The 24535-nt window shown below is 33.8% G+C and overlaps 3 protein-coding genes across 6 annotated transcripts; 1 reads left to right on the top strand and 2 right to left on the bottom strand.

Moving 5' to 3' along the window:
• Positions 1-1284: 1284 nt before the first annotated feature.
• On the bottom strand, positions 1285-14523 carry LOC137810702 (uncharacterized). 3 transcript variants are annotated; one of them, XM_068612106.1, is made up of 11 exons: positions 14372-14523; positions 14250-14294; positions 14056-14154; positions 13869-13979; positions 12820-12994; positions 12652-12708; positions 12350-12486; positions 12189-12248; positions 12025-12102; positions 7410-7483; positions 1285-1639 (listed from the first exon to the last, which is right to left on the bottom strand). In XM_068612106.1, exons 1-11 carry the CDS (start codon positions 14441-14443, stop codon positions 1633-1635), a joined length of 915 nt encoding a protein of 304 aa, XP_068468207.1. In that variant the 5' UTR covers positions 14444-14523; the 3' UTR covers positions 1285-1632. The 3 variants fall into 3 exon arrangements, with proteins under 3 accessions (XP_068468207.1, XP_068468205.1, XP_068468206.1); XM_068612104.1 differs by having other exon boundaries at positions 14228-14517; XM_068612105.1 differs by lacking the exon at positions 12652-12708 and having other exon boundaries at positions 14228-14519.
• A 2337-nt stretch (positions 14524-16860) lies between these two features.
• Positions 16861-20578, top strand: LOC137810700 (transcription factor BHLH094-like). Its single transcript, XM_068612102.1, has 6 exons — positions 16861-17388; positions 17553-17762; positions 18881-18946; positions 19095-19163; positions 19245-19316; positions 20037-20578. The coding sequence occupies exons 1-6, from the start codon at positions 17125-17127 to the stop codon at positions 20163-20165; spliced, it is 810 nt and encodes a 269-aa protein (XP_068468203.1). The 5' UTR covers positions 16861-17124; the 3' UTR covers positions 20166-20578.
• Positions 20579-21616: 1038 nt separating this feature from the next.
• On the bottom strand, positions 21617-24535 carry LOC137810701 (protein SHORT HYPOCOTYL IN WHITE LIGHT 1). Of its 2 annotated transcripts, XR_011080946.1 has the most exons (6): positions 24245-24535; positions 23933-24142; positions 23041-23106; positions 22056-22232; positions 21787-21861; positions 21617-21748 (listed from the first exon to the last, which is right to left on the bottom strand). XR_011080946.1 is itself a non-coding variant. In XM_068612103.1 (5 exons), exons 1-4 carry the CDS (start codon positions 24407-24409, stop codon positions 22098-22100), a joined length of 576 nt encoding a protein of 191 aa, XP_068468204.1. In that variant the 5' UTR covers positions 24410-24535; the 3' UTR covers positions 21778-21861; positions 22056-22097. The 2 variants fall into 2 exon arrangements, 1 of the variants encoding a protein (XP_068468204.1); XM_068612103.1 differs by lacking the exon at positions 21617-21748 and having other exon boundaries at positions 21778-21861.

Here is a 24535-nt window from a genome sequence, read left to right as displayed (position 1 = left end):
AATTTATGAAAAATGCCTTTTAAAAGTTACCTTTTGCATGAAAAAACTTTTACATTACGTAATTCAAAAATTATATTTTACATGAAAAATACTTTTAAATTACATAATTTAGAAGTGAAAAATAACTTCTAAATTTGTGTGATCTGAATTTTTTATTTATTTTGAAAACATACAATCTGAGTTTTTTTTTACTTCTATCGTGTATAATCTGAAAGCTTTCTTGAATATAGTCTCAAAGTCTTTTTTTACTTTTATTTCGAAAATATACAATCTGAGTTTTTTTTTCTTCTTCTAGAGTTTATAATCTGAAAGCTTTCTTAACTTCTGGATTGTATAGTCTCAGTCTTTTTTTTACATGAGAAAAAAAGTGCTAGATTGTATAATCCGAATCTTCTACATTGCATAATCCAAAAAATGTTTTTTGATTTCTAAATTGTGTGCTTCTAAAATATCTTTCAAATCACACAATTACACAATAAAATACTTTCTTCTTTGAGTTATACATAATAAGGATGAACAACAAGAAAAGGGCAATGATGGTTACAAGAAGAAAAGGGCACAAAACATATAGGAATAATTTTTTATCCACTGCGCTTTTGCACATGGAAACTATAGGAATGCAGACCAGTGGTGAATTCAAACTTCTATGTCTTCCTCGTATACATAAAACATGGTTTGCAAACTAATAAAATATGACAACTACAAAATTCAAGGCAGGTCAACCCTTCATCCCGGCTGAAAGGATGGCAGTAATAATATAGCATCCTACTCCTCTTACTTTTTTATAATAATTAAGCATTAAATGAAACATAAATACATTTAATATCTCAACCATAAACTACATTAAATTCTTTCTTCATTCAACAACTAGGATTTCCAAACTATATCATGAATTATTCAACAATGAATATATTATTCTAACCAATAGGCAAAGGAAACTACAGAGTTACCAAATGGAAGGTCGAACACTCAAATAATATATATATATTTATTACAACTGCATAGCATCCGAGGCTTAAAATTTATATTATTTTACTTAAAGTATAGTTTCTAAAATTTAAAAAACAAAAGGCAACGGTTTGATTTTAACTGTTGAGCGCTTCGAATTGCTCACTGTTCTGTCAAATTCAGCATAACACAAGGGAAATTGTGAACAATGGCAACGATCGTGAGAGAATAAAATACATATTTTCCAGTGGCATTATATGTAAATTTTCATACTTCCTCCCCCCCTTTAACTAAATATCCAACTTAATCAAAATAGGATATCGGAGTAAACAAATATTGGTCGGTAAATCACCTATTTGCATTGCTGAACATCAACACTTGTTGCATAATTATCCAATACACCAAAGAATATTGTCAGACACTAGCAGAAGGGGTTGAATAACAACTTGAAGGGTTCAAAAACTTAAATTATTTATGAGCACATCTTTAAATTTTCCATTAATTCACAAACCCTATATGAGCAGAAAGAAACTCATTTCAATTTACCAGTTATCAGAGACGCAGTTGGCTATGTAATGAATCCTTCTGTTGCTCATTTGGTCTCGATCCATCGTCAGCCCAAAACACTTCCGCTACACAATAAAACAAATGCATGCCACACTTGCTTCAAAATAGCGACTGTGCTCATTCCCTGAAATAAAATTCTGATGAATAACAAGTATGAAATAAAATAAAGCTTCATTTCAAAACATCAACTGTCCACGGTCAATTTAGAAGAAAGAGGGGAGGAGCGAGATAAAATCAGGCAGAAAACGGAAAAATACTTCAAACATGAGATTGTTTGTACTTATAAATTGTAATATCTAATGACGGATAGTGCTACTAGGGAAAATATAGACAAAAAAGAAAGGAGAAGGATAAGGAATATAGAGAGAAAAAGATAATGCAAATATTCACCATTTGCAGTATATAAGCAGCACATAAATAACCTACAGAGGCTACAATACCTAATGATAAGAAAAACATGGAATTCGTACAAGAGTTACAGAACATAACAGCTCAGTAAAAATAGTACAGCGAGTAGAATATTCAGAGCACATTCTAAACATATCCTAGATATTATTATAAGCTTTTGTAGGTGCAACAGATTTATGGATTTTCGGCTGGTTCTTGTTGGAGATGACTGGTCTTCTTTTGATACTCCCTCTAAAGCTGGAGGTAAGAAAATATCAACTAACTCAAGCTTGGATAGATTGTTGACAAAAGTTAGGAGGAAGAGATTTAGTGAACATGTCAACCAATTGATGCAATTAAGAAACAGAAACTAACTTCATTAGACCTTGTTGAATCTTTTTTCATAAAATATGACAATCGATTTATAAATGCTTGGTTCACTCATGAAAACCCAGATTGGCAGCAATATGCGTGGCATTTAGGCTATCGTAGTACAGAACAACAGCAAGTTTGCAACAAGTGAGTTAAAGATCATTAAGATAAGTGAGCTAGAGGACACAAGCCCACAATATTGGCTTCTGCAGCTTAATGAGAAACAGTGTTTTGTCTCTTTGCTTTCCATTAAGTTACTGAATTCCCATGGCAGAAACATTATCTGGTAACAGATTTGTTTGTATGTACACAAGTGGTCCAATTGGAATCGCTAAAAACAACAAGATTAGTTGGACGAGAGGTTTGATTGTAGAACAATCATTTTCCTAGGCATCCTTTTAGATAGTGTAAGACTTTGTTGGCAGCACAAATATGAGCAACACTTAGTGTTAGAATGTGTGGTCAAAACAAGAGGGGGTGTGAATTGTTTTTACAAGATTTTCGCAAAGATTGGAAGTAGAGTGAAAAGTTCTGAAAAATCAACCAATTGATTTTCTGTTTAACTGGATAAAATTTCAGTTTTATAGTTTTTTATAGAAAATCAACCAGTTGTTTTATCAAAACAACAGGTTGTTTATACCAGCAAACAAAGAACAAATTTCAAAACAGTGTATAAGAGAAGGAATAGAGAGATTCACACAAGGATATTTATATTGGTTCACTCTTAACCAAGAGTTAACCACTGGGAATTCACTAAGCAATCAAAACTAGATTACAAAACACACTAAGAATGTTGATATTGAATCCCTCAAGAACACACAACACTTCTTATCTAAAACCACACCAAGAATGTTGATCTTGAACCACTCAAGAACACACAACACTCCTTGGCAACACCTCAGTTTCCAGAAACCCTTTCTGAAACTAATTTACACAGATTACACAAAATTAGTGTTCAAAAGAAGGAAATAGAATACACCTAGGATTTACAAAGTAGTACAGACGTATAGAAAACCCAGTTCCTATTTTACACACAAGTGATGATCCAAACACTCTTGATTCTCTTGAAAATGTTTTTAATAAGCTCTCTTTCTTAGGTACTTGAAAAGATCACAAAACAGTCTTTATATAGACTCAAAGAAGTGGTTAAAACGGTTAGAACATTTATCAAAAGTAGTTAGAAACATTTCAAAACAGTTTAGAATTCTTAACAGAATTCTGTTAGAAAAACAACAGATTTTTTTTCTAAACAACTGATTGAAATTATTTTGCTGGTAAGGATTTCATATAAAACAGCCCGTTGTTTTATCGAAATAACCAGTGACAAAATAAAGCAAAGCTTTTTCAAAACCTTTTGAAAGCCACTAAGTGTCAAACAACCAGTTGTTTCGACAAATCAACGGATAAAAAACCTGCTATAGTCTCAAGAACCTTTGAGTAGCAGCTTTTTCAACATATTGATTTGAAAAATAACTGACTAAAATTTCACAGCTTTTTAGAAAACACTTCTTTTAAAAGAGATAAAGAATCAAGTGATCTTGGATCAATACAAGATGTGAATTGACAATTCAAAAGCTACTAAACAACACACACAAACACAACAGCAGGTTCTTCAAGTCTTCAAATCAGATTTGGAAGCATCAAAGCACCTTGTTCAACACTGAGTTCAGACATGAATTGACTCAGCTATTGTGAAGCAAAGGCAATGTCAGGTTGTGAATTGGTGAGATAGATAAGGCAACCAACCAAGTGAGAATATGGCAAATGATCTGACAACAAATAAATTGATTCTTGTTGTAGTCAAAGAGATCATTGGTGTAGAGGCTGGCTTCAATAAACCATAATCATTAAGAAGGTCAAACTAATATTTTTTTTGACATATAGAGATACCTAAGGCAGAGTGAGCAACTTCAAACCCCAAAAAATATTTCAACGCACCAAGATCTTTTATCAAAGGTGGGAATGAAGTATATGCTTGATATTAGTCAATTCAGTAATGGAGTTACCAATCAGGACAACCAGCAGAGTAGTGAAATTAGATTGATCATATTTGATGAAGAGACTATGCATAATCTTTTATTCATGAGACAAAAGTAAAATGAACAATTTGTCATATCTTGCTCTAGCTTGCTTCAGGCCATAGAAGCTTGTAGAATTGATTGGGACAAGATCTAGCAACACCAAGGGGTAAGGACATCTATACATCTTACAACTATTCATGGAGAAAAACATTTGTGACATCAAGTTGTTGGAGATGATATTGATTAATAGAAACCAAAGTAAGAATGAATCTAATGGTACCCACTTTTACAACACGAGAAAAACGTCTCAAAATAATCAACTCCTTCAATCTAAATGAAATCCTTTGCATCAAGGCGGGCTTTGGATTGCTCCACACTACCACCAGGTCAACATTTGATCTTATATACCAATTTACATTTGATTGGGTGAACATGAGGAGTATCCACAATATTCCAAGTCTAGTTCAATGCTAAAGCGTCAATTTTAGCTTTCATGGCATCCAACCAACACTATGCTGGAGCAACCTAGTAACTGAAAGGTTTAGATTCCAATGACAAACACATAAGGTAATGGTGATGTGAGGGAGAAAGATGAGAATATGCAAGCATAGAGTTAAGAGGATAGGAATATCTAGGTGATGATTGGTTTGTAAAACGAAATTGGAACTCAAAGAAATGTGAAGGACAACTTCGTTGTCGAGTGGAGCAACAAAATGGTGGTTTTTCCATTGGAACCAGATCTATTGAGGATTGTTGATCTTGGGAAGGTCTGGTGACAATGTTGGTGATGAAGTGGACTAGCCTTCATTGAGTTGTTGTTTTCGAGTGTAGAAATGAATGGATCAATTGTGAGATTAGTGAGGTCAAGAGTTTGTTCATCATATGATTGACTAAACGAAGGTGCATTGGGTAAAATGGTTGGCCCAAAAGGTAGCAAATTTGCGCCATTAGGTGAAAAAGACTTTGAGATGAAAGGGAAATGCATTTAACGAAAAAACTCCATGTCTGGAAGTGAAAATTTCTTTATTATCCAAATGAATAATAACATAACCTTTTGATCCATTTTGAAAACCCACAAAAGCCCCACGTCAAGAGAGTGGATCTTGTGAAGGTGTTCATCTTTTGTGGAAGCATGACCTAATGAACCAAAAACTTTAAGCATGAGAAAATCTGGTAGTTTATCATATAAGAGTTCAAATGGGGTTTTAGTCCCATTAAGGGGAGATGGAACCTAGCTTATTAAATAAACATGTTTAATAGCATGACCATAAGTGACTAGGAATGTGCAATTGAAACATGAGAGTTATGTTGATGCTTACGTTCAACTCTTTCATTTTGTTAGGGTGTGGCAACACAACACATTCGATGCAAAATGCCTTTGGGTGAAAAGAAATCTTCTAGGAAAAAAGTAGGTCCATTGTCAAATCAGATGCACTTAACTTTGGTTTCAAATTAGTTCTCAACTATCAGTAGTATTCCTTGTTTGAGACTATAAACTCCTTCCTAGAGCTTTGATTCATAGGAGATAACTCTGGGAAAGACATTTCCTCAAATATTTCCAAACTTTTGCTACAAAATCGAAATAGAGAACACTTTGAGAAATGGATGGTGATAAAGATTTTGTCAACCAAGACATGACTAGTGTATTGTAGTGTTCCAACGAGGAGTATGCATGCAAGGACAGTAATGGTTCTAGTGAGGAATCCCATTATGATTTAAGAAATGAGAACCAATCGGATGTGTCCTGACTAGGAATGAAAATTATATTCGGTTAATGTAGGTGACAGTGAAAAGGAGGGACTTTCACTAGAGTTATGATAAGGACATCAGGGATTTTGACTAGGGTCTTGGACTAAGCTTGACATGGAGGACAAAGTGATTTGGGAAGATAGAAATAGCAAAGCTCCCAGCTTCGATACCATAAGAAAAATTTAGAGAAAAGAGAAAGGAGACAAATAAGAAATATTAGAAAGGAAAAGATGTTTGCGATATATTCACCATGTACAGTATATGCCAGCATATATATAGAACCTACATAGGCTTCCGTTCCTAATGATAAGAAAAGCATGGGATTCATACAAGAGTGACGGGCTATAAACCACTCGACAAAAATAGTTCATCAGGTAGCATATTATATCCTAGATATTATTAGAAGCTTTTGTAGTAGGTACACCAAATTTATGGATTTTGGCTGGTTCTTGTGTTGAAGTTGACTGGTCTTCTTCTGATAGCTCATACACAATGAAGTCATTAATTACCTTTCTAACCTCAGTGTGAAGGTTCTATTTCAGTGGTCTTCTAATCACAGTCATTGAACTTTTTCTATTTTTTTTTACTGCTTCACAAGATTTATGGATTATAGAAGCCTCACCTTGAATTTATTTATTTATAGTGATATTTGGTCAATCTGCATTGGCTACATATCTTCAGCACATAGAGGCTGTTCATTTTATATTTTTTTTGGTTACTGAATTAACTCAAGGAAACTGAACTCACTGCAACAAGCAGATAAACTTCTCTTTTTTTTTTGAAATGTTGAAGAATACGCAACCAATCTTAAACAAACAGCCAAACTAAGAATTTTCATTCACGGATCAATTGAGAAATCTGCAATTTGGTGCTTCTGTGGTTATTTGTGAACCAGGTTTACCAAACAATTCCTCACAATAAAGTAAAAAAGTACACAAAAAATTCTTCTCCAAGAAAAATGTTCTTTCCTCTTTTGACTGCCACAGTTCAAACTTCAAAGTTATTCTTCCTCACGTAAAAAAATGAAGGTCTAAAAATGTCGTGCCTTTTAGAGTGCAATCAAGTAGGTTCTTGAGCCCTGTCTTTATTGTTTTGAACATCTTCCATCCTAGGTAAGTGATATTATTATTTAATAAGAATGAAATAATTGAACTGTTCATCTATAAATCTAGAAATGAACTTAAGGTCAATATATTTTACTTATTCATTATCTTTAGTTTGTGTACTAGAATGGGCAATGATCACATTGAACCAGGAGTCTAGAAAAGACTTGTCTATCTCTAACAGAGCACTGTATTAAGCCTATAATATCAGACAGTAAATTCTAAAAGTTAACAGATGTATCATTAAATAAATTAATCTTACATGTTATCTACAATCTTCATATCCATTACAATTTCTTCTTTTTGTTGCAAAATGGATGAGAATAACCTTTTATCCTGGAATAAAAATAAGCATCTTAGATTAGATTTTACTTGATAATCATATAACCAGAAATAAAGTAGAATATGCTCCTTGGATGGTGTGTAAAAACAATGGAATGAGAAATATATTGTGAAACTGACTAATAGACAGCCATAATTTACAAAGCAGATGAAGAAATTTACAACTATTCACTGGAACAGAAACGCATTCACTCTCCACAACAAATTGCAAGGGAAAAAAATTTGAATTGGAAAATAGGGCTTCCAGTGCCATAAACATGGTAATTTTTTTGTCTTCGTATACCTTTGAAATTTGCAATAGTTGAAGTAGTGGAAAGAAATAAGTGAAATATATTTCTGAGATATTTTACAAATGTGATTACAGTCTCTATTTATAGACTGTTTTACAACCTAATTAAAGAAAGAAATAATAGGCAATGAAAGCCAGAAATAATGAGTGTTTAAAGCTGTACAAATCAAATCAAATCACTAACAAATCTGTCCTAATAAATATAAAATAGAATCTGCACTTAATTATAACATAATTCTCCTGATTATGCAACACTCCCCCTCAAGTTGGTGAATGTATATCTATCATTCCCAACTTGCAAGTAAGATCTTCGAATTGTTTTGCGGGAAGTCCCTTAGTAAACATATCTGCCAATTGGAGTCTTGAAGGGATGTACTCAGTGGCTATAAGACCATCATCCAACTTTTCTTTAATAAAGTGTCGGTCTATCTCTACGTGCTTTGTTCGATCATGTTGAACCGGATTGTGTGCAATACTGATAGCGGACTTATTATCACATGCCAAACTCATAGGAGCTTCATATTTTATTTTTAGGTCATCAAGTATGATCTTCATCCATAAGAGTTCACACACCCCTTGAGCCATGGCTCTAAATTCTGCCTCTGCACTTGATCTTGCAACTACATTTTGCTTCTTGCTCCTCCATGTCACCAGATTTCCACCCAAGAACATGCAGTAGCCTGTGGTGGATCTCCTATCAACAATCGATCCTGCATAGTCAGCATCAGTATATACTTTCATGGATAAGTTTTCCCCCTTTTTGAATAGCAATCCTTTTCCTGGAGAGGCTTTTAAGTACTGAATAATTTTATCTACTGCTTGCAAGTGTCTTTCTCTTGGATCATGCATAAATTGACTAACCACACTAACTGCATAGGCTATATCTGGCCTAGTGTGTGAAAGATAAATGAGTTTTCCCACAAGTCTTTGATATTGTGTCTTCTCCACTTTTGGGTTTTCCTCATCATTCCCAATCCTATGATTTTGCTCTATTGGCACTCCAGTGGGCTTACAACCCAACTTACCAATCTCTTTGAGAAGATCAAGGATGTATTTCCTTTGAGAAATAAAGATGCCCTGTCTCGAGTAAGCAACCTCTATCCCAAGGAAGTACTTCAGCTTCCCAAGATCCTTCATTTCAAATTGAGCAGCTAGTCTCTCCCTCAAATTTTGTTTTTCAATCTCATCATCACCTGTAATAATCATATCATCTACATAGACCAAAAGTAGAGTGAGTTTACCATTCTGAGAATGTTTTATAAACAGAGTATGGTCACCTTGGCTTTGTCGGTACCCCAAAGATACCATAGCTTGAGTAAACCTTCCAAACCAAGCACGAGGTGATTGTTTAAGACCATATAGGGCCTTCTTAAGTCTGCACGCCTTATTCCCTTCATTAACAATACCATACCCAGGTGGAATCTCCATGTATACTTCTTCCTCCAAGCTTCCATGCAAGAAGGCATTTTTAACATCAAATTGATGCATTGCCCAACCAAAGTGTGCCGCCAGGGAGAGAATAATCCTGACGGTATTCATTTTTGCCACTGGAGCAAAAGTCTCCTCATAATCGATCCCATAGGTTTGAGTGTACCCTTTTGCAACCAACCTTGCTTTATACCGATCCAGTGTGCCATCAGACTTATACTTAACTGTGTATATCCACCTACAACCCACTGCTTTCTTATCTTTTGGTCTCTCTACAATCTCCCAAGTCTCATTCCTTTCTAACGCGCTCATTTCTTCATTCATGGCTCGAATCCAGTTATCATCTTTTAAGGCTTCTTGTACCGATGTAGGGATTTTGATAGAATCAATAGCTGAAAGAAAACTCTGGTGCTGCATAGAAAGTTTTTCTGTAGACACAAATTGGGATATAGGATATTTGGCACAAGATCTTTTTTCTTTTCTCAAGGCAATAGGTAAATCATTTAGGTTAGGTTCAAAAGCAGTATTTAAGGTGTCCTCAAGAGTCTCACTGGTATGAGTTCTTACCTCCGGTTCAGACAATTGAAGTTGCTGTTCGACCAGGACGGGTTCTTGTTGCCTTCGCTGATATTGTTTTCCAAAATATTTGTCTTCATTATTCTTCTCTGGTAATGATGTTGGTGCAGGGTCTTTGTCATCCTTCCTAAGAACGAAATCCTGTAACAAAGGAAAAGGTGGCAACTCAAGGTCCTCAGCTTCTTGAATACTCTCCCCCTGAAGCTGAGAACTAGGAAAGAAAGACTCTGTTTCATGGAAGGTGACATCTTTGGAAATATAAACTTTACGACTTTGAGGATGATAACATTTGTACCCCTTTTTGTAGGGGGCATAACCGATGAAGACACATTTGATGGCACGAGGATCTAACTTACCCCGATTAGGACTATGAACATGGACAAAAGCAGGACAACCAAAGACACGATTCTGAAGACTATTCAACATGGGAATAGAAGGATAGAATGTGGTCATAACCTGAATAGGAGTAACACCCTCTAGAACCCGAGAGGGTAATCTATTAATCAAATAAGTGGCAGTCAGGACTGCTTCCCCCCAGTAAGATCTAGGAACAGATGTTTGGAAAAGTAAAGCTCGAGTAACCTCAAGGAGATGACGATTTTTCCTTTCAGCAACCCCATTTTGTTGAGGAGTGTCCACACAGGTTAATTCATGAACAACTCCATTTTCCTCAAGGAACTTGGAAAGGTTTTGGTTCACATATTCTCTTCCATTATCAGAACGCAATCTCTTAATTGAACTTTCAAATTGTGTTTGAATCATTCTGTAAAACTTTACAAACAAGTGAAAAACTTCAGACTTATCTTTCATGAGAAATAACCAAGTAACCCGAGTACAATCATCAATAAATGAAACAAACCATTTTGTACCCGAGATATTAGGAATAGGTGAAGGTCCCCATACATCTGAATGAATAAGATCAAAAGGTTTAGAACTTTTATTACCATTGGGAGGAAAAGTTGTCCGATGGTGTTTAGCAAACTGACAAACATCACAATGAAATGACTCAGCAGACACTTTTGTAAATAAAACAGGAAATAAGGACTTTAGGGTACTAAATGGAGGATGACCAAGACGTCTGTGTTGAAGCCATATCTGAGAGGATGACCAAGATTCACGACCTTGCTGAAGATTAGAAGTGTGTGCCTGTAGTCTAGCACCCTTTTTACTTTCTTCATGCTGTAAATAATATAACCCGCCCTGCTCTTTAGCAATTCCAATAGTCTTCCCCGTGACAAGATCCTGAAAAACACAATGGGAAGGGAAAAATACCACTGTACAATTTAAATCTTGGGTAATCTTTTGAATAGACAAGAGGTTATTGGATAGTTTGGGAACATGAAGCACATTTTTTAAAGGAAATGAAGGTTGAAGGTGAATGTTACCACGACCATTAATGGGGGTAGTGGAACCATTAGCAATAGTAATATATGGCTTACCGGATAAAGTAGTGTAGGATGAAAAAGAAGAGGAATGAGGTGTCATATGATCAGTAGCACCAGAGTCTATAATCCAGATATTTTCAGTACTAGAAGCATTAAAGGATAAAAAACTAGAACTCTTACCACTCATAGTAAAGGAACAATAGCTAGATGGCTTACTAAGGGAGTCCATGAGAGTTCAAAACCAACTGAGTTTTTCAGATTGGCAAAATTTGATCCTGTTCACACACACAGGAAAAAAAATCTGCCGGAAAAATTTTCCGGTGGCGGTTTCAGGCGGCCAGCGGCGGTTTCCGGCGAGCAGTGGCAGTTCCGGCGAGCGGTGCAGTTTCCGGCGAGCGACGGCAGTGGTGGTCGTCAATGGTGCAAGGTGGTGGTGGTGGTCAATGGAGAAAGGATAAGGAAAATAGAAAGTTGCAGCAATGAAGGCTGTCCAACAAATAATTGCAGCAATGAAGGCTGTCAAGGAAAATGATTACAGCAATGAAGGCTAAAAAAAAATTTGCGGAAGCAGAGTCTCCTAGATCAGGAGCTCTGATACCAAGTGGAAAGAAATAAGTGAAATATATTTCTGAGATATTTTACAAATGTGATTACAGTCTCTATTTATAGACTGTTTTACAACCTAATTAAAGAAAGAAATAATAGGCAATGAAAGCCAGAAATAATGAGTGTTTAAAGCTGTACAAATCAAATCAAATCACTAACAAATCTGTCCTAATAAATATAAAATAGAATCTGCACTTAATTATAACATAATTCTCCTGATTATGCAACAGAAGTTTAAAAATTCCCTTTACCTCTTCATTCATATTTGTAATGGTACCCTGAATCCTCTGTAAGATGAGTCTTAAGCTTCCAACTTCATAATGTAAAACCTTTGAATTATTGTAAAAAATGTTTAGAAATCATAGGAACCTCTCAACCAGAAGTCATTGACATAATGACAAATAAAATATTAAACCTCTTTTTCAGAAACTAAATTTTGTATCTCAGTATCCTTTGCAGATAAAGTTTTCTGAATGTGGAGCTGGTTAAGAAAATATTGAAAATGCATGAATAGATGAAAGTGCAAATAAGTTTTATGGTATTTGATATAGATATAAATATTGCAGATATGGATATATCTTCCATTTGAGCTTGGTTATGGTTGCCAACTTTTGCCACATCCAGCTTTGCTTCAAGCTCTGAGATGATTCTATCCTTTCTTCTTAACTCAGCCTCATTGTTTTCCACTTTGTTTCTTAGATCAGAGATATTTTCTACAACCCAAAAAGGAAGGTTTTTTGAGTTGATAAAACTTAGATGGTATGTAGCACCACATATTATATGCACACACACATACTTACATATATTAATTGTATCATACTAACTACTAAGTACTAACATGTTTTAAAATGTAGGACAGGTTAGGATTTCTCAATTACCAACAAATGTTTTTTCAAGTGCAGAGACCCAATCCATTTTGTTTTTCAAGTTGGTCACTGAAAAAAAGGAAATAAAAACATAAAATAAGCAATTAAACACCAATTGGTTCTATGAATATCCACACCTGACCATACTCTGGAAACATTACTAGTTAGGAAATTACTTACCAACTTCCTCTCTATCATTGACAATGTTCTGGACTTTATCCAGAACTTGCTTGATACAAAATACCTCCTTTGCTATTGAATCAAATAATGCTAGACAAGAACTTATCTTCTCTGAAAGGACACTGAGCATACTATCTTTGGCTTCAATTGAACGTTTCATCTTAGAAGTAGATTCCTGTATAACCCATTATTTCAAACCGAAGTACACAATCAACAACAGTCCATATCATGAGAATTTAATGTTCCAACATTTATTAGTTTCCCCATGAAGTAGGAGTGTTCATTGCGTTCGTAGTATCACAACAACCACCAAAATCCAAAATTCCAAATCTTATGGTTTCTACATATTACACCTACTCTTGCTACAGAAAAGTTTCAGTTATGCTCAAACATGTTGATTAGGAACAATAAATATTAGGAAACAAAATAAAAGGCCCGAAACTTTCAGCTGTTACGCTTTTAGAAGATTCAAGAATGCTAAAGTAACAAGTAACAAATAATTTCCTTTCAAGCTAACCAAGCGTGTCTGTATGTGCGCGTTTATTTTTTTACTTTTTTGAGGGATGGGGTCCATCAGGTTATTAAATGGATCAAATTTGATTGCATTATCTGAAAATAAAAATCCACAAAAATAACCTCACCAATTTCAGTAATGCTCAAATTCAGCACTATATTTATCGAACAATAAAAGGTAGTTAAAAAAAACTAAATGAGAGAAGGAAGAGACTTTTCTTCCTGCCATCATTTAGAAATTAGCGTTGAATAACTCCAACTTTTTCTGCAACAACTTCTTACCAATCCTCCTATTAGTTACATAAAGAAAGTATTGAATGTTTTTCATATCTTCAAGACATTTTTTTCATTTAACTATTTCTTTATAAATAAGATATTATACGGAGATATAGCATCACTCACCAGCATTATCCTTGTTCACTTAACATACCACGTTTTATACAGTAACACACACACACACACACATATATATATATATATATATATATATATATATAAAAGACAACAAAAGCGCCAATCACAAACAGTAAGATAACCTCGTAAGCATGCACGAAGCTTTCCCTAGACTGAAGCAAATTATTCAGGGTTCCCTTCAATTCTTTTTGCTTGTTCTCAAGCAGCAGATTATCGTTCTCTATATAATTTACCTGCATTGGGAACACAAATCACTTAATCGTTCCTTTATTTTGCAAAAAAAAACACCAACATTAAATCCCCCCAAACCTTTCTCTCCAGTTTCTGACGCTCCTCTCTGACAGAAGCCAACTCGCCCTGCAATTCCTGTATCTTTCTGCCACACTCTTCCTCATTCTGCTTCAGCTTCTGCTCCCGAACGTGGCAAACCGAATCAGCATGGTAAAATTACGTGAAGTGGTACGTGATGAAGAGAATTGACCTCATTGAAGGGAATCGAAAACCTGGAAAAGAAGGTGGTGCTGCTCGGTGGCGGATCGTTCTCTGTCCTGAAAGTGCGAAGGTTAGCGGAAGTGGAAACGGCCATGGAAAATAGGCGATTGGCTTTGGAGATGGAGATCGTTACCCTGAGATCTCGAACTTCGGCGACGAGGGCTTGAAGTTGGAGCTTCAACTTCGAAAGCTTCAACAATTCCATCACTACTTTTCTTCACTGCATTTCAAATTCTCCATCACTTTATACTTACCAGGGTCTCCACGTGAAACGACGCCGTCTCAATGCATGTGAATGAAACGGGTTGGCACGAGTTTTTGGGTGATAAATGATGTCCAAAAATATTCCAAATAATATTTTAATTAATAAGTATATACATGAAGTCACCAGCTAAACAGAAACAACTTTAAGTCAATTATTTTTTTAATATGCATACTTTCATTCTTCATCTAATAAAGGTAGAACACATGCAATAATAAGGATATTTCACGAGTACAAAAAGGATATTATACACTTTTAATTTTGTTTACCTTTTAATTTTGACTCAATTTTATCTTTTAACTCTTAAAGAAATAAAAACAAAATTTTATTTCAAAATTTGGATATGGATAAGATAAGTGATCTTATGATTTGATTTGATTAGAAAGTTACTATAACTTTTAAAAATTTATATTAGATTTATCTCAAAAATATTCATTGTTCTTTTAGATTTTTTTATATTTGTTTTGAAGAAGTTTTGATAGTAGTATGGATGAGAATATCTATACAGATTCTTTGACGTTAAATTAAGTGAATATAAATAATAAATATTATTGAACATATATATTAACTTGAGGTTGATTAACATATTTATAAAATGGGTGAGACTCTCGTTTTAAAAGACCTAATAAGACAAATTTAATGGTTAATAGTATGATATAAGTACAAATTTTTTTCTAACTTTATATTTAAGTTTTTTTAGTATTAAATTATGAATGTATACTCCATTAGAGAATAAAAATATTTTTCGATGTAAATTTCAAGATGGTAACGGACATACCTAAAACATCTCGATAATATATGCAAAATTAATGTAAATTGATTTATTCTAATTAAAATATGTAAATTTAGAATAAATAAATGCTTACAATAAAATAAAAGAAATAGTTGATGAAAACAAAACTTTCCTTTCAGATTTTTTTATACATAGTAAAGTAGTATTGGGTAGAATCAGACGGTGATTGATAAAAAGTTAATGATTTAGACTAAACATTGATTAGAATGTATTAATTTTCCCCTAATGATTTACACTTTTTGTTTGGATATGATTTATGATAACTTGCATGAGAATTTTGAATTATGAGATGGGAGCATCAATTATTAGAGAGAAGGGGGAACATGGATGGTACAACATACTTCAAAACATTAAATGCTTGACCCAACCTCAGAAAACAAAGTGAACCATATTAATGTCAATATCAAATAAGCCTTAAAAGAGTGGCAAATAAATTAAAAAAATTACCCACTAATCTATTCTCATTATCATAATTAATCAAATCCTAAGATATCATAACACTAAATCATCTCACTTTCAGGTCCACCAATCTCATGCTACTTTATTTCAAAAACTTTTTCATAAATCATATACAAACAATAGTAATTATCAACTCAAGTTTTGGAACCCCACTAAGACATGCTACACGTTTACAATAATGTTAATTATCAAAATACATGTACTTCAAAAATATATATTATGTTACATTTTGATTTGCATAAAAAATATATAACTTTGTATCTATGATGCATGCAAACTAAACTCATCTTTAAAAAAATTAATTGAAAGATATTCATCGTTGTGAGATTTAATAACACTTATATCAGTGTAGTTTTATTTTATTACTTTCATTATTGTTGTTTAATTTTGAAGAAGATTTTACATGAATAATGATGATAATATTAAATTATAATTTAATGTTTTAATTAACAAAAATAATTTTTTATATAAAATTACTAACCCCAGAAAAAAAATGTGAAACATAGTTAAAACAAAAGACATTTAATTGAAGAGAAATTAAAATAAATAAAGAAAAATGATAATATTTTTTATTATAATATTATTATCTCTGCTGTTTGTAAATATCTATGAAGCTCGAACACTCCTCTTAAATGACGTGCCAGTGTCCGAGTATCAGACACCGACACTCGTATGACATATATAGGATACGTATCTGTGAAGTGTCTAATTAAAAAAGTATTTGTTAAATTTCTGACAATTCTAATATGATTTTAACACAATTTTAAAAAGAAAAGATACATTAATTTTCTAAAAATTCAAACTTTATTGTATAAATTGTTGTTATGATTATAAAAATAAGAAACAAATTCTTGTGAAATAGACATATTATCAGTCATGAGAAACATATTTCTGCTCCAAAAAATAATGGATGCACAAAAATATTTATTATCAATTTATATAATTCATATTTATATAATATATAAATCTGTGTTCCCGTATTCTATATTTTAAAGATTTTATATATCTATGTATCCGTGTCCATGTGTTTGTGTATAGGTAAATATCGTATAAAAAATGTAAATATTGTATTGAAGTATAAAAAAAAAATTGTAAAATTTGAATGGATGAGATTACATAAGAAAAGGGAAAAGGAAAAAGAGAAAGAAAAAGAAAGAGAATAGTGAGTAGTGGAAGGAAGTGAGTTGGGTTTGCGAGTCCCGAGGTGGGTGTGGAGTGAGAGTAATGGTGGACAGAGAAGAAACATTGCTTCTTCTCTCACACTAGACACTCTCCAAGGAGATCACAATCCCAAATCCCAAACCCCAAACCAAAAACCTTCTCTTCAATGCCACTCTTCTTCGCTTCTTCTCACTGATACTTTCTTCACCGAATGGATCCGGCAGCGATCATCAACGCCGCCGCCGCCGCCAACACAACGTCCTACAACCTCTCAGAGATCTGGCACTTCCCGCCTCCCAACGTGCCAGACGCCACTGCCGCGCTGGGCCTCAGTAGGGCTCATTTCGGACACGCCCTTCCGGACTTCGGCCCTGCCCCGGCCCGAGACAGCGGCCCGGCTAGCATTGGCCCGAAGAAGAGGCGCGACGCCGAGCAGGAGGAATCGGCTAAGGGCGTCTTCACTAGCAATGGCGTGGTACCTCACTCAATGTTCTACTATGAATTAAAAAAAAAGAACAAATAGAATTGAATTGGTTGCATTACAATATAGAAGAAAATTGGATCTGTTTTTTTGTTAGTTATAGGTAGAGTTTTGTTTGTGTTGAAGATGAAAGTTTTTGGGTATTGGGATTTGTGCAGAAGGAGGGTGGTGGTGGTGGTGATGGGAAACGGGTTAAGACAACAGGGAGCCACAAGAGTGAGAGTGCCATAGGTGAAGGAGAAAGCAGTTCAGGAAAGCTTGCGGAGCAAGGTGGAAAGCCACCTTCAGAGCCTCCTTCTAAGCAAGACTACATTCATGTCCGAGCCAGAAGGGGTCAAGCTACTGATAGCCACAGTCTTGCAGAAAGGGTGAGTGGATGACCTATTGCATTCCAACTTCCTAATCTTAATCAGTAACCACCCCCTTTTAATTATCATCTTCTTTAATTTGCTTTGAATAGCTTTATGATGTTTTTCCATAGTTTTAATTTTTACTATATGAGTTTAATTAATTGTCGAGTTTAACGGGTAAAAATGTTATTTTTAGGATGATTAATATTTGGACCAAAGTATGATGCTGATTTAGACTTGTGATTGTATGGCTTATTTTCTTTTAGTAATTGTTTCTGTTTTTACAGTTTTTAGTATCTGATATGGTAAATTTGTTTTGAACAATCAATGAATTCAGAAATATTTTGCGATGACTTTAAGAAAATTATTTAAGGCAAATAACGTTTATACTGGATTCAACGTTATCATGTGGTGTATGTATGATATATTTATTGTGTTTTACCATTAAAAGTCATATCAATGAAAATACTTTATTGATTGTGTAACTATTTTTGACATTGAAACAGAAATTACACTCCTCATAAAAGTTGACAAGCTTATGTTAATCACATAATAATTTTGATTTTGCTTTTGGTAAGCAAAATGCATTATTCGTAGTAGAGTGGACTGCAGCATAAGACGTGATAAAGTCCCACTAAAACAAAAAGTTACAAGCCCTCCTGCCACAATACATGATGACCTTTGATCATTTGTGATAAAATGATTGTGTAAAATATCATTACATTGTCGGGCAATCTAAACAAAAAATGGAAGAATTATTTTATCAATAATTTAGAAATAATTTTTGGTTTGATATGACTTTTAAAGAAACTATTAGAAAATTAAATTAATCTAACATACATCAGTAACATGGCAACATGAGATTGTGCATTTTTATTAAATTTTATTTAAAACAAATAATAGGAGAAAACTATGCTATGGTTGGGGTAGGCGTTATTGGAGTACCAAGAATTTGCTTCACTGCGGGATATTTAGTGTCATGTAGATTTTTTGTTCCCTGGAAAAGTTGCTTTAAAAAATAATGAAACTGTTATGCTTGTTGGGTCTTTTGGGGGAATTGAAGGAAATATTGAATTATTGGGTCTTTACCTGCAAGAATTATTGACTTAGTTTTGTAATGGAATGTTGTTGGACAGGCTAGACGGGAAAAGATTAGTGAGAGGATGAAAATTCTTCAGGATTTGGTCCCGGGTTGTAATAAGGTATGGTTTTTCTTCCTGACTACATGTGCATTACTGAAAGAGAAAAAATAAGTGTAAATGAAGAAAGAAGTGTTACTTATCTGTGTATGTACAAAAATTATGCTGTGCTTTCAAGGAAATTCTAAATCGATGTATTTCTTTGATTCAGGTTATTGGGAAAGCGTTGGTCCTTGATGAGATAATTAATTATATCCAATCGCTTCAGCGGCAAGTAGAGGTGTGGTGTGAATTGTGTTGTAATTCTTTTGAAAATATATATACTTTGTAGTTTTTCTTGAACTTTACTTTTATGTCACAGTTTTTGTCAATGAAGCTTGAGGCCGTAAATTCAAGAATGCCCTCCGGAATTGAAGTGTTTCCTCCTAAAGATGTAAGTATTATGCAGCATCTTTCTATTGATCTCTTTAATATAAATAACCAGAAAGCTGGTTTTGTCCCTCTTATTTTAATCTTTGGCTTTGGTGGGTTATGAGTTTAATTGCTTCTGTTATATTGCAAGGATGCAATATTGGGTAGAGGCTTCTTTTATACACGCTAGTTGTGTCAAGCTCAACCGTGCAATAGGGTTTTTATCTTGAGACAAAAAAATTATATTAAGCTAGAAGTAATATATAATTTGCAAAATTTTTTTCATTTCAAAAAACATATAGAATAGTATACCTCTATACATGGATTTATTGTTTTATTCATTTGCACATAATTCTTTACAGATTTGATTTTAAACTGAGTTAAATGATCATGTGTGATCTATGTAGCTAACGTCAATTAGTAGGGTAAGACCTTTGTTGTTATTAATTGGGCTCATTGCAAATTCTGGATGGAATGTTATGTTGCTTCCTTCCAAAAATAAAATGAGATACTTTGTGTGGTGTTTTAATGGATTGGAATATTGGATAGTTAAGGGATATTTGATACATAAAGTAAATAAATTTTAAGGTAGAGGGTAGCAACGACTAGGGTATGTTGTTCTATATACCAAAAGGTAAATAACTTAAAGTGTGTAGAAACTCACCCTCTAACAATTTTTTGGAGCCAGTGGAATCAGATTATTGGTGTACTTCAGTATTTAATCCTTGTGTTGGTGTTGCAGTTTGATCAGCAAACATTTGATACAACTGGCATCCCATTCGCTTCTCAACCTACAAGAGAGTATAGCCGAGGTTCATCACCAGAGTGGTTACATATGCAGGTGGGAAGTGGTTTTGAAAGAGCAACATAGTCTTTGAAATCCCATGACACCTTATAATAAATGCATATAGGATGATTAGTCCCTCCATCAGAGCACCCATAAATCATATACTCAAGGTGTTGTTAAGCCCAATGAACTCCTCATTCCAATTTCTTCAAGAGGCACGGAGCTGTTATTTGTTTCTACAAGATCGTTTCAGTGAGTACTTAAGCAACTCCATTTGTTAGTGCGTTGGAAAATGAATTCATTTACCAATATGTAGTTTAGTGGACTATAGGCTTTCTATGCTATACTCTTCATAACCTTTAAAATTATTGTTATTCTTGTAAAACAATGCTGCTTGTACTGAATACATAAAGGCTTACTCATTGTGTTATAGTGTCAACATTGTTGTTTGTCTGTGAAGCTATGTTGAATAAATTGAGACCGTGTGATTTTGTTAACTCTACTGTTTAGTCCCTTTGAACGCTTACAAAATCTTATGGAGACAAATTTAGATACATATGATAATTGGAATTTTATCCTGGTGATTCTGGAGATTCAAGGTCAGTATTTGAAATTGGTGTCAGTTATTGGGTTTAATTTTCATTTGAATCAGACAAAGAAGTAAAGTAATTATGACGAATTTTTGTATTCTTGAAAAACATATGATCTCAAAGAATGGCAAAACTTAAATTTGCTCGTATTGACTCTGTTTAAATTGAAAACTGTTGTTTTGGTATTTGACAAGGTACTTTACAGTTTACTGTAAGATGGATTTCGTCCGTTTGGTGGCGATTTCACACGTCAACCAGCCACTGTTACACAACAGGAAGAGAAACATTTGTAGATAATCTGAACAAAGAAACTGATTTTAAAAAATCTCATGATAAATCTCCAGTTATGTTATATACATGCACAAGTTACATCTATAAAAGTTAGAAATTGTGAGCCCAATATCTGTGTTGTAGCAGATAATTTTCGCATTTCAACGCACATGATAACACGAAGAATGAGATGATGTGCAATAGCAACTCTGCCAAAAGGTCTGCTAAAGTTTATAATCGTTGGCTGGGTTTACTATCAGAGGACTATGATGTGGATATCACATGCAAAAGTTGTTTTATATAATATTTGGTGTTTAGTTTCTTAAAAAATAATTAAGCAACTTATTAGCATTATATTAAAAATATAAAAAGACGTAGGATAATTTATAAAACTTATTTTAATTTTTTAAAGAATTAGTCTAAAGTAATAATTATTGATGTTCTTAAAACTGTGGTGACATTGTAAGATCCATATAGAAGAGTTAAGAACATCTGACCGTGTTCACCGTCAGAGTTTCTCAAAGATAAAGCTTTATTAGAGATACTCAAAGGAGATATAGCTTTTAACCAGAACAATTGGTTTGAGTTTGATTTATTATTACCTTCTTAGTCAGTTAAATAAAATGTGTCACAAAGCACAGTATATTTGCTTTAATGTTTGAGTCTACCAATAGATATCCAAACGCACTATCAGTGATAGTAGTATCATCAAATATCAATTGAATTATATCAAATTATAGGAAATTATAGTCTGATATTGGGTTGCACTGAATGCAATCCCACCAGAAAACAGTCTTTCCAGATCAATTACCAGAGAAATTAGAAACTGCAAATCATTGAGACAAAAGCAAAATAATTACATCTAATTATTCATGTGGCAATCATCAAATATTCGTACACCAAAGGATTCTTGAATTCATCTGAACACAGACAAACAATTTATGATCAAAGATAATCAAATAAAATATAAACCCCAAAAAAATTCTACAAAATACTTCATATGCAAACTGCCATAAAGCTAACCTTGAATGAATCATTAGGGTAGTAACAATGAATTTAAATTATTTATACAAGATCACAAGTTCAAGTCTCATTCTCATCTAGAAAAACTTACATTGGCCATCCTTTGCTAAAGGTTGAAGAGAGGTTAGGGCCTTTAGGCCACGGCACCAAATGAATTTCCCCCTTGACTGAAGCTATTTCCGCTTGACTGGAAGTAAGAAACTGCTGCCCAAATCACACGCAGGACCAGAATTGCAGCAAATACAGTGCCTCCAAGAGTGCATATGACCTACGATTCATGGATGAATATTACCTATGGCAGTTAGCTCCTACTTGACAATGCATTTTCTAATTATATAGAAAAGAAATCGTGCTAGGGAAATACTGAGATATGCCAGAACCATAGTTCAGCCATGCGTATAGATTCATGTGAGTTAGTTAAACATTTGATGTCTCTTAGTGTCAACTATTCGGAATTGGAATTTTCAATGTATATTCCAAGACTTATAACACAATAATCCAAAGCCTATTCTATCTATAGTCACTCACATCCATCATTTGTTTGTGCAAATAGAGGCTGAATGGAATGTGAGCATTGTGCATTAAAGAGTGTGCAAATAACATTTTAATAAAAGATTTCTGCAAAATTGAGTTCTCAATAAACACTTTCTAAGAGAGCAAAATAACAAGAAAAAAAAGGAAATGAACTTCTTCTTAAACTAAAATTAGCTTATGTATAAACTAATTTTTAGGAAGTTCGCTTATATAGTTTCTATAAATTCTTATTCTTAATCTGTGCATAGCTCATGGATAAATTCATTTCACCTTTAGTTTGTTATTTCCTCAGAAATGCTTATGAAGAAGTTTGTTCAAAGATGTCCCTAATCATAAATATTATGTGCATACCCTTCATTGCTAACCCTCCTTACATATCTTTCATTTACATCTAAGGAAAGGAATTGATTCAATCCAAACTGTGTTTATCAAGGGAAAATACCGGGGATGATAATTGGAAAGGTAAAGTAAACAAACTGAGGTTTCAATTTCAATCAGCCACAAAATTCCTGATTAAGACATGCAGTAATGGGAAGCAATACCTCAAGCAGTGCTTTGACAACAGAAAGCGAAGCAAGTAGCAGAGTTCCATCAACAGCAAAAGAAACCTGAAATTCCCCATTTAAATAGAAAGAAATAAAAGCAATCAAAAGATAAATTCAAAGTTTAATTCAGGTACAGGAGGCACATTCAAATACTACCTTGCCCAATGTCTAGAAATCAAAAGAAAACTAGCACATAACATGTTTGGTTTAGCTAAAATTTTAGGGAATAATTGCATTTATTTTTATTACAACCCAAATTTTGACCAAAATACACCTAATCTTGAAACTTGTAAAGTACAAGACAAGTTTAAATTACTAGAAGGACACAACTTACATACATTTTTAGAAGTGTTTTTGGTATTGTTCTCCAATCTGAATTAAAATTTGAACATCAGTAATTTCTGTAATAAAAGTTTCTATTAAATACCACTAGCATAAGCTAATGTTGAATAGAAAACAATACCAAAAACACCACCTAAGTAGCAAATTGCATCTAACTTTTGTCCTTAAACAATACCATACCCGAAATTTATTAGACTAACTAATTGGGAAGAGGAAGAAAGAAGGAAACCTGAAGCTACAGCTTGAAGCAAAATTCAACATTCAATTATACAAATAAATTGGGGATACTCATAGTCACAACCTACCATGATAAATTTGTTGATTTTTACAATTACCTCAAAAATCATATCAACTGATATTTGTGATAAGACAGTAGTGTAAAATTCTGCAATACTGTTTTACAGTGTCTTTACATGACTATTAAACTTAGAAATTTTTCATGATCTCTAATACACTAACCAGAAAACATGTCAGCCATAGAAATTAAAGAGAAAAAAAAAAGGAATCGACGATGTCAAACAAAGCATAGAAGAAAAGGGGCACTCACAAGCTGGGGCGATATTACTGTGGGCAAAACAGAGCGAGAAGCTTTCTTGGCTCGCTTAGACACTTTCTTAAACATGCTCTGAAAGAATCTGATCAACAAATCCACACTACTCTCTGCATCCTCCTCGTCACTCTCATCTTCAATTCCATCATACTCATCAAAACCTGCTTCATCCACCTCATATGGCTCTCCCCCACCCGAACTATTCAGCTTCAGAACCCACAAACAAAAAAACATGTGAAATACAATTGAGCCACTATTTACATCAAATATCAAATATATCATGTATGTATGTATGTATGTAATACATACCTTGCCATGACAATTGGTGGTTATGGGCTTTAAACTTTGGTTGAGGTAGAATCCGGAATAAAAACGTTGGTAAGGAAAGCGAATATTGTTTGCATAGAAGTGACGAGGTTTGGAGGAGTGTGTGAGATTGATTAATGGTGGTGTAGTTGCAGTAGCTCCTGCCATTGGAGACAGAACATGGAGTTTTTCTTTTTATTTCTATCGTTTTGAGGAAGAAGGTGAACAAGGACAACCTTAACCACTACTAATGTTTTTCGACTGTTTCTTCCTGCACCTCCATAGGTTCTTCTG

This window comes from Phaseolus vulgaris, chromosome 2 (assembly GCF_000499845.2).
Source record: "Phaseolus vulgaris cultivar G19833 chromosome 2, P. vulgaris v2.0, whole genome shotgun sequence".
NCBI lineage: Eukaryota > Viridiplantae > Streptophyta > Magnoliopsida > Fabales > Fabaceae > Phaseolus > Phaseolus vulgaris.
Note: the sequence above shows the minus strand (reverse complement) of the source record. Positions and strands in the feature narration are given on the sequence as shown.

Bases quoted from the DNA above. Each gene is read 5' to 3' on its own strand.
- LOC137810702 (XM_068612104.1), bottom strand. From the start codon at position 14,443: ATGGAATTGTTGAAGCTTTCGAAGTTGAAGCTCCAACTTCAAGCCCTC. The intron at 12,995-13,868 runs GTTATCTTACTG...TGGGTTATACAG, and splicing joins GCTTCGTGCATGCTTACGAG to GAATCTACTTCTAAGATGAA. The intron at 7,484-12,024 runs GTAAAGGGAATT...TTTTTATTCCAG, and splicing joins TTACAAATATGAATGAAGAG to GATAAAAGGTTATTCTCATC.
- LOC137810700 (XM_068612102.1), top strand. From the start codon at position 17,125: ATGGATCCGGCAGCGATCATCAACGCCGCCGCCGCCGCCAACACAACG. The intron at 17,389-17,552 runs GTACCTCACTCA...GGATTTGTGCAG, and splicing joins TCTTCACTAGCAATGGCGTG to AAGGAGGGTGGTGGTGGTGG. The intron at 17,763-18,880 runs GTGAGTGGATGA...GTTGTTGGACAG, and splicing joins GCCACAGTCTTGCAGAAAGG to GCTAGACGGGAAAAGATTAG.
- LOC137810701 (XM_068612103.1), bottom strand. From the start codon at position 24,409: ATGGCAGGAGCTACTGCAACTACACCACCATTAATCAATCTCACACAC. The intron at 24,143-24,244 runs GTATGTATTACA...TGGGTTCTGAAG, and splicing joins CCACCAATTGTCATGGCAAG to CTGAATAGTTCGGGTGGGGG. The intron at 22,233-23,040 runs GTATTGCTTCCC...CATGAATCGTAG, and splicing joins TTGTCAAAGCACTGCTTGAG to GTCATATGCACTCTTGGAGG.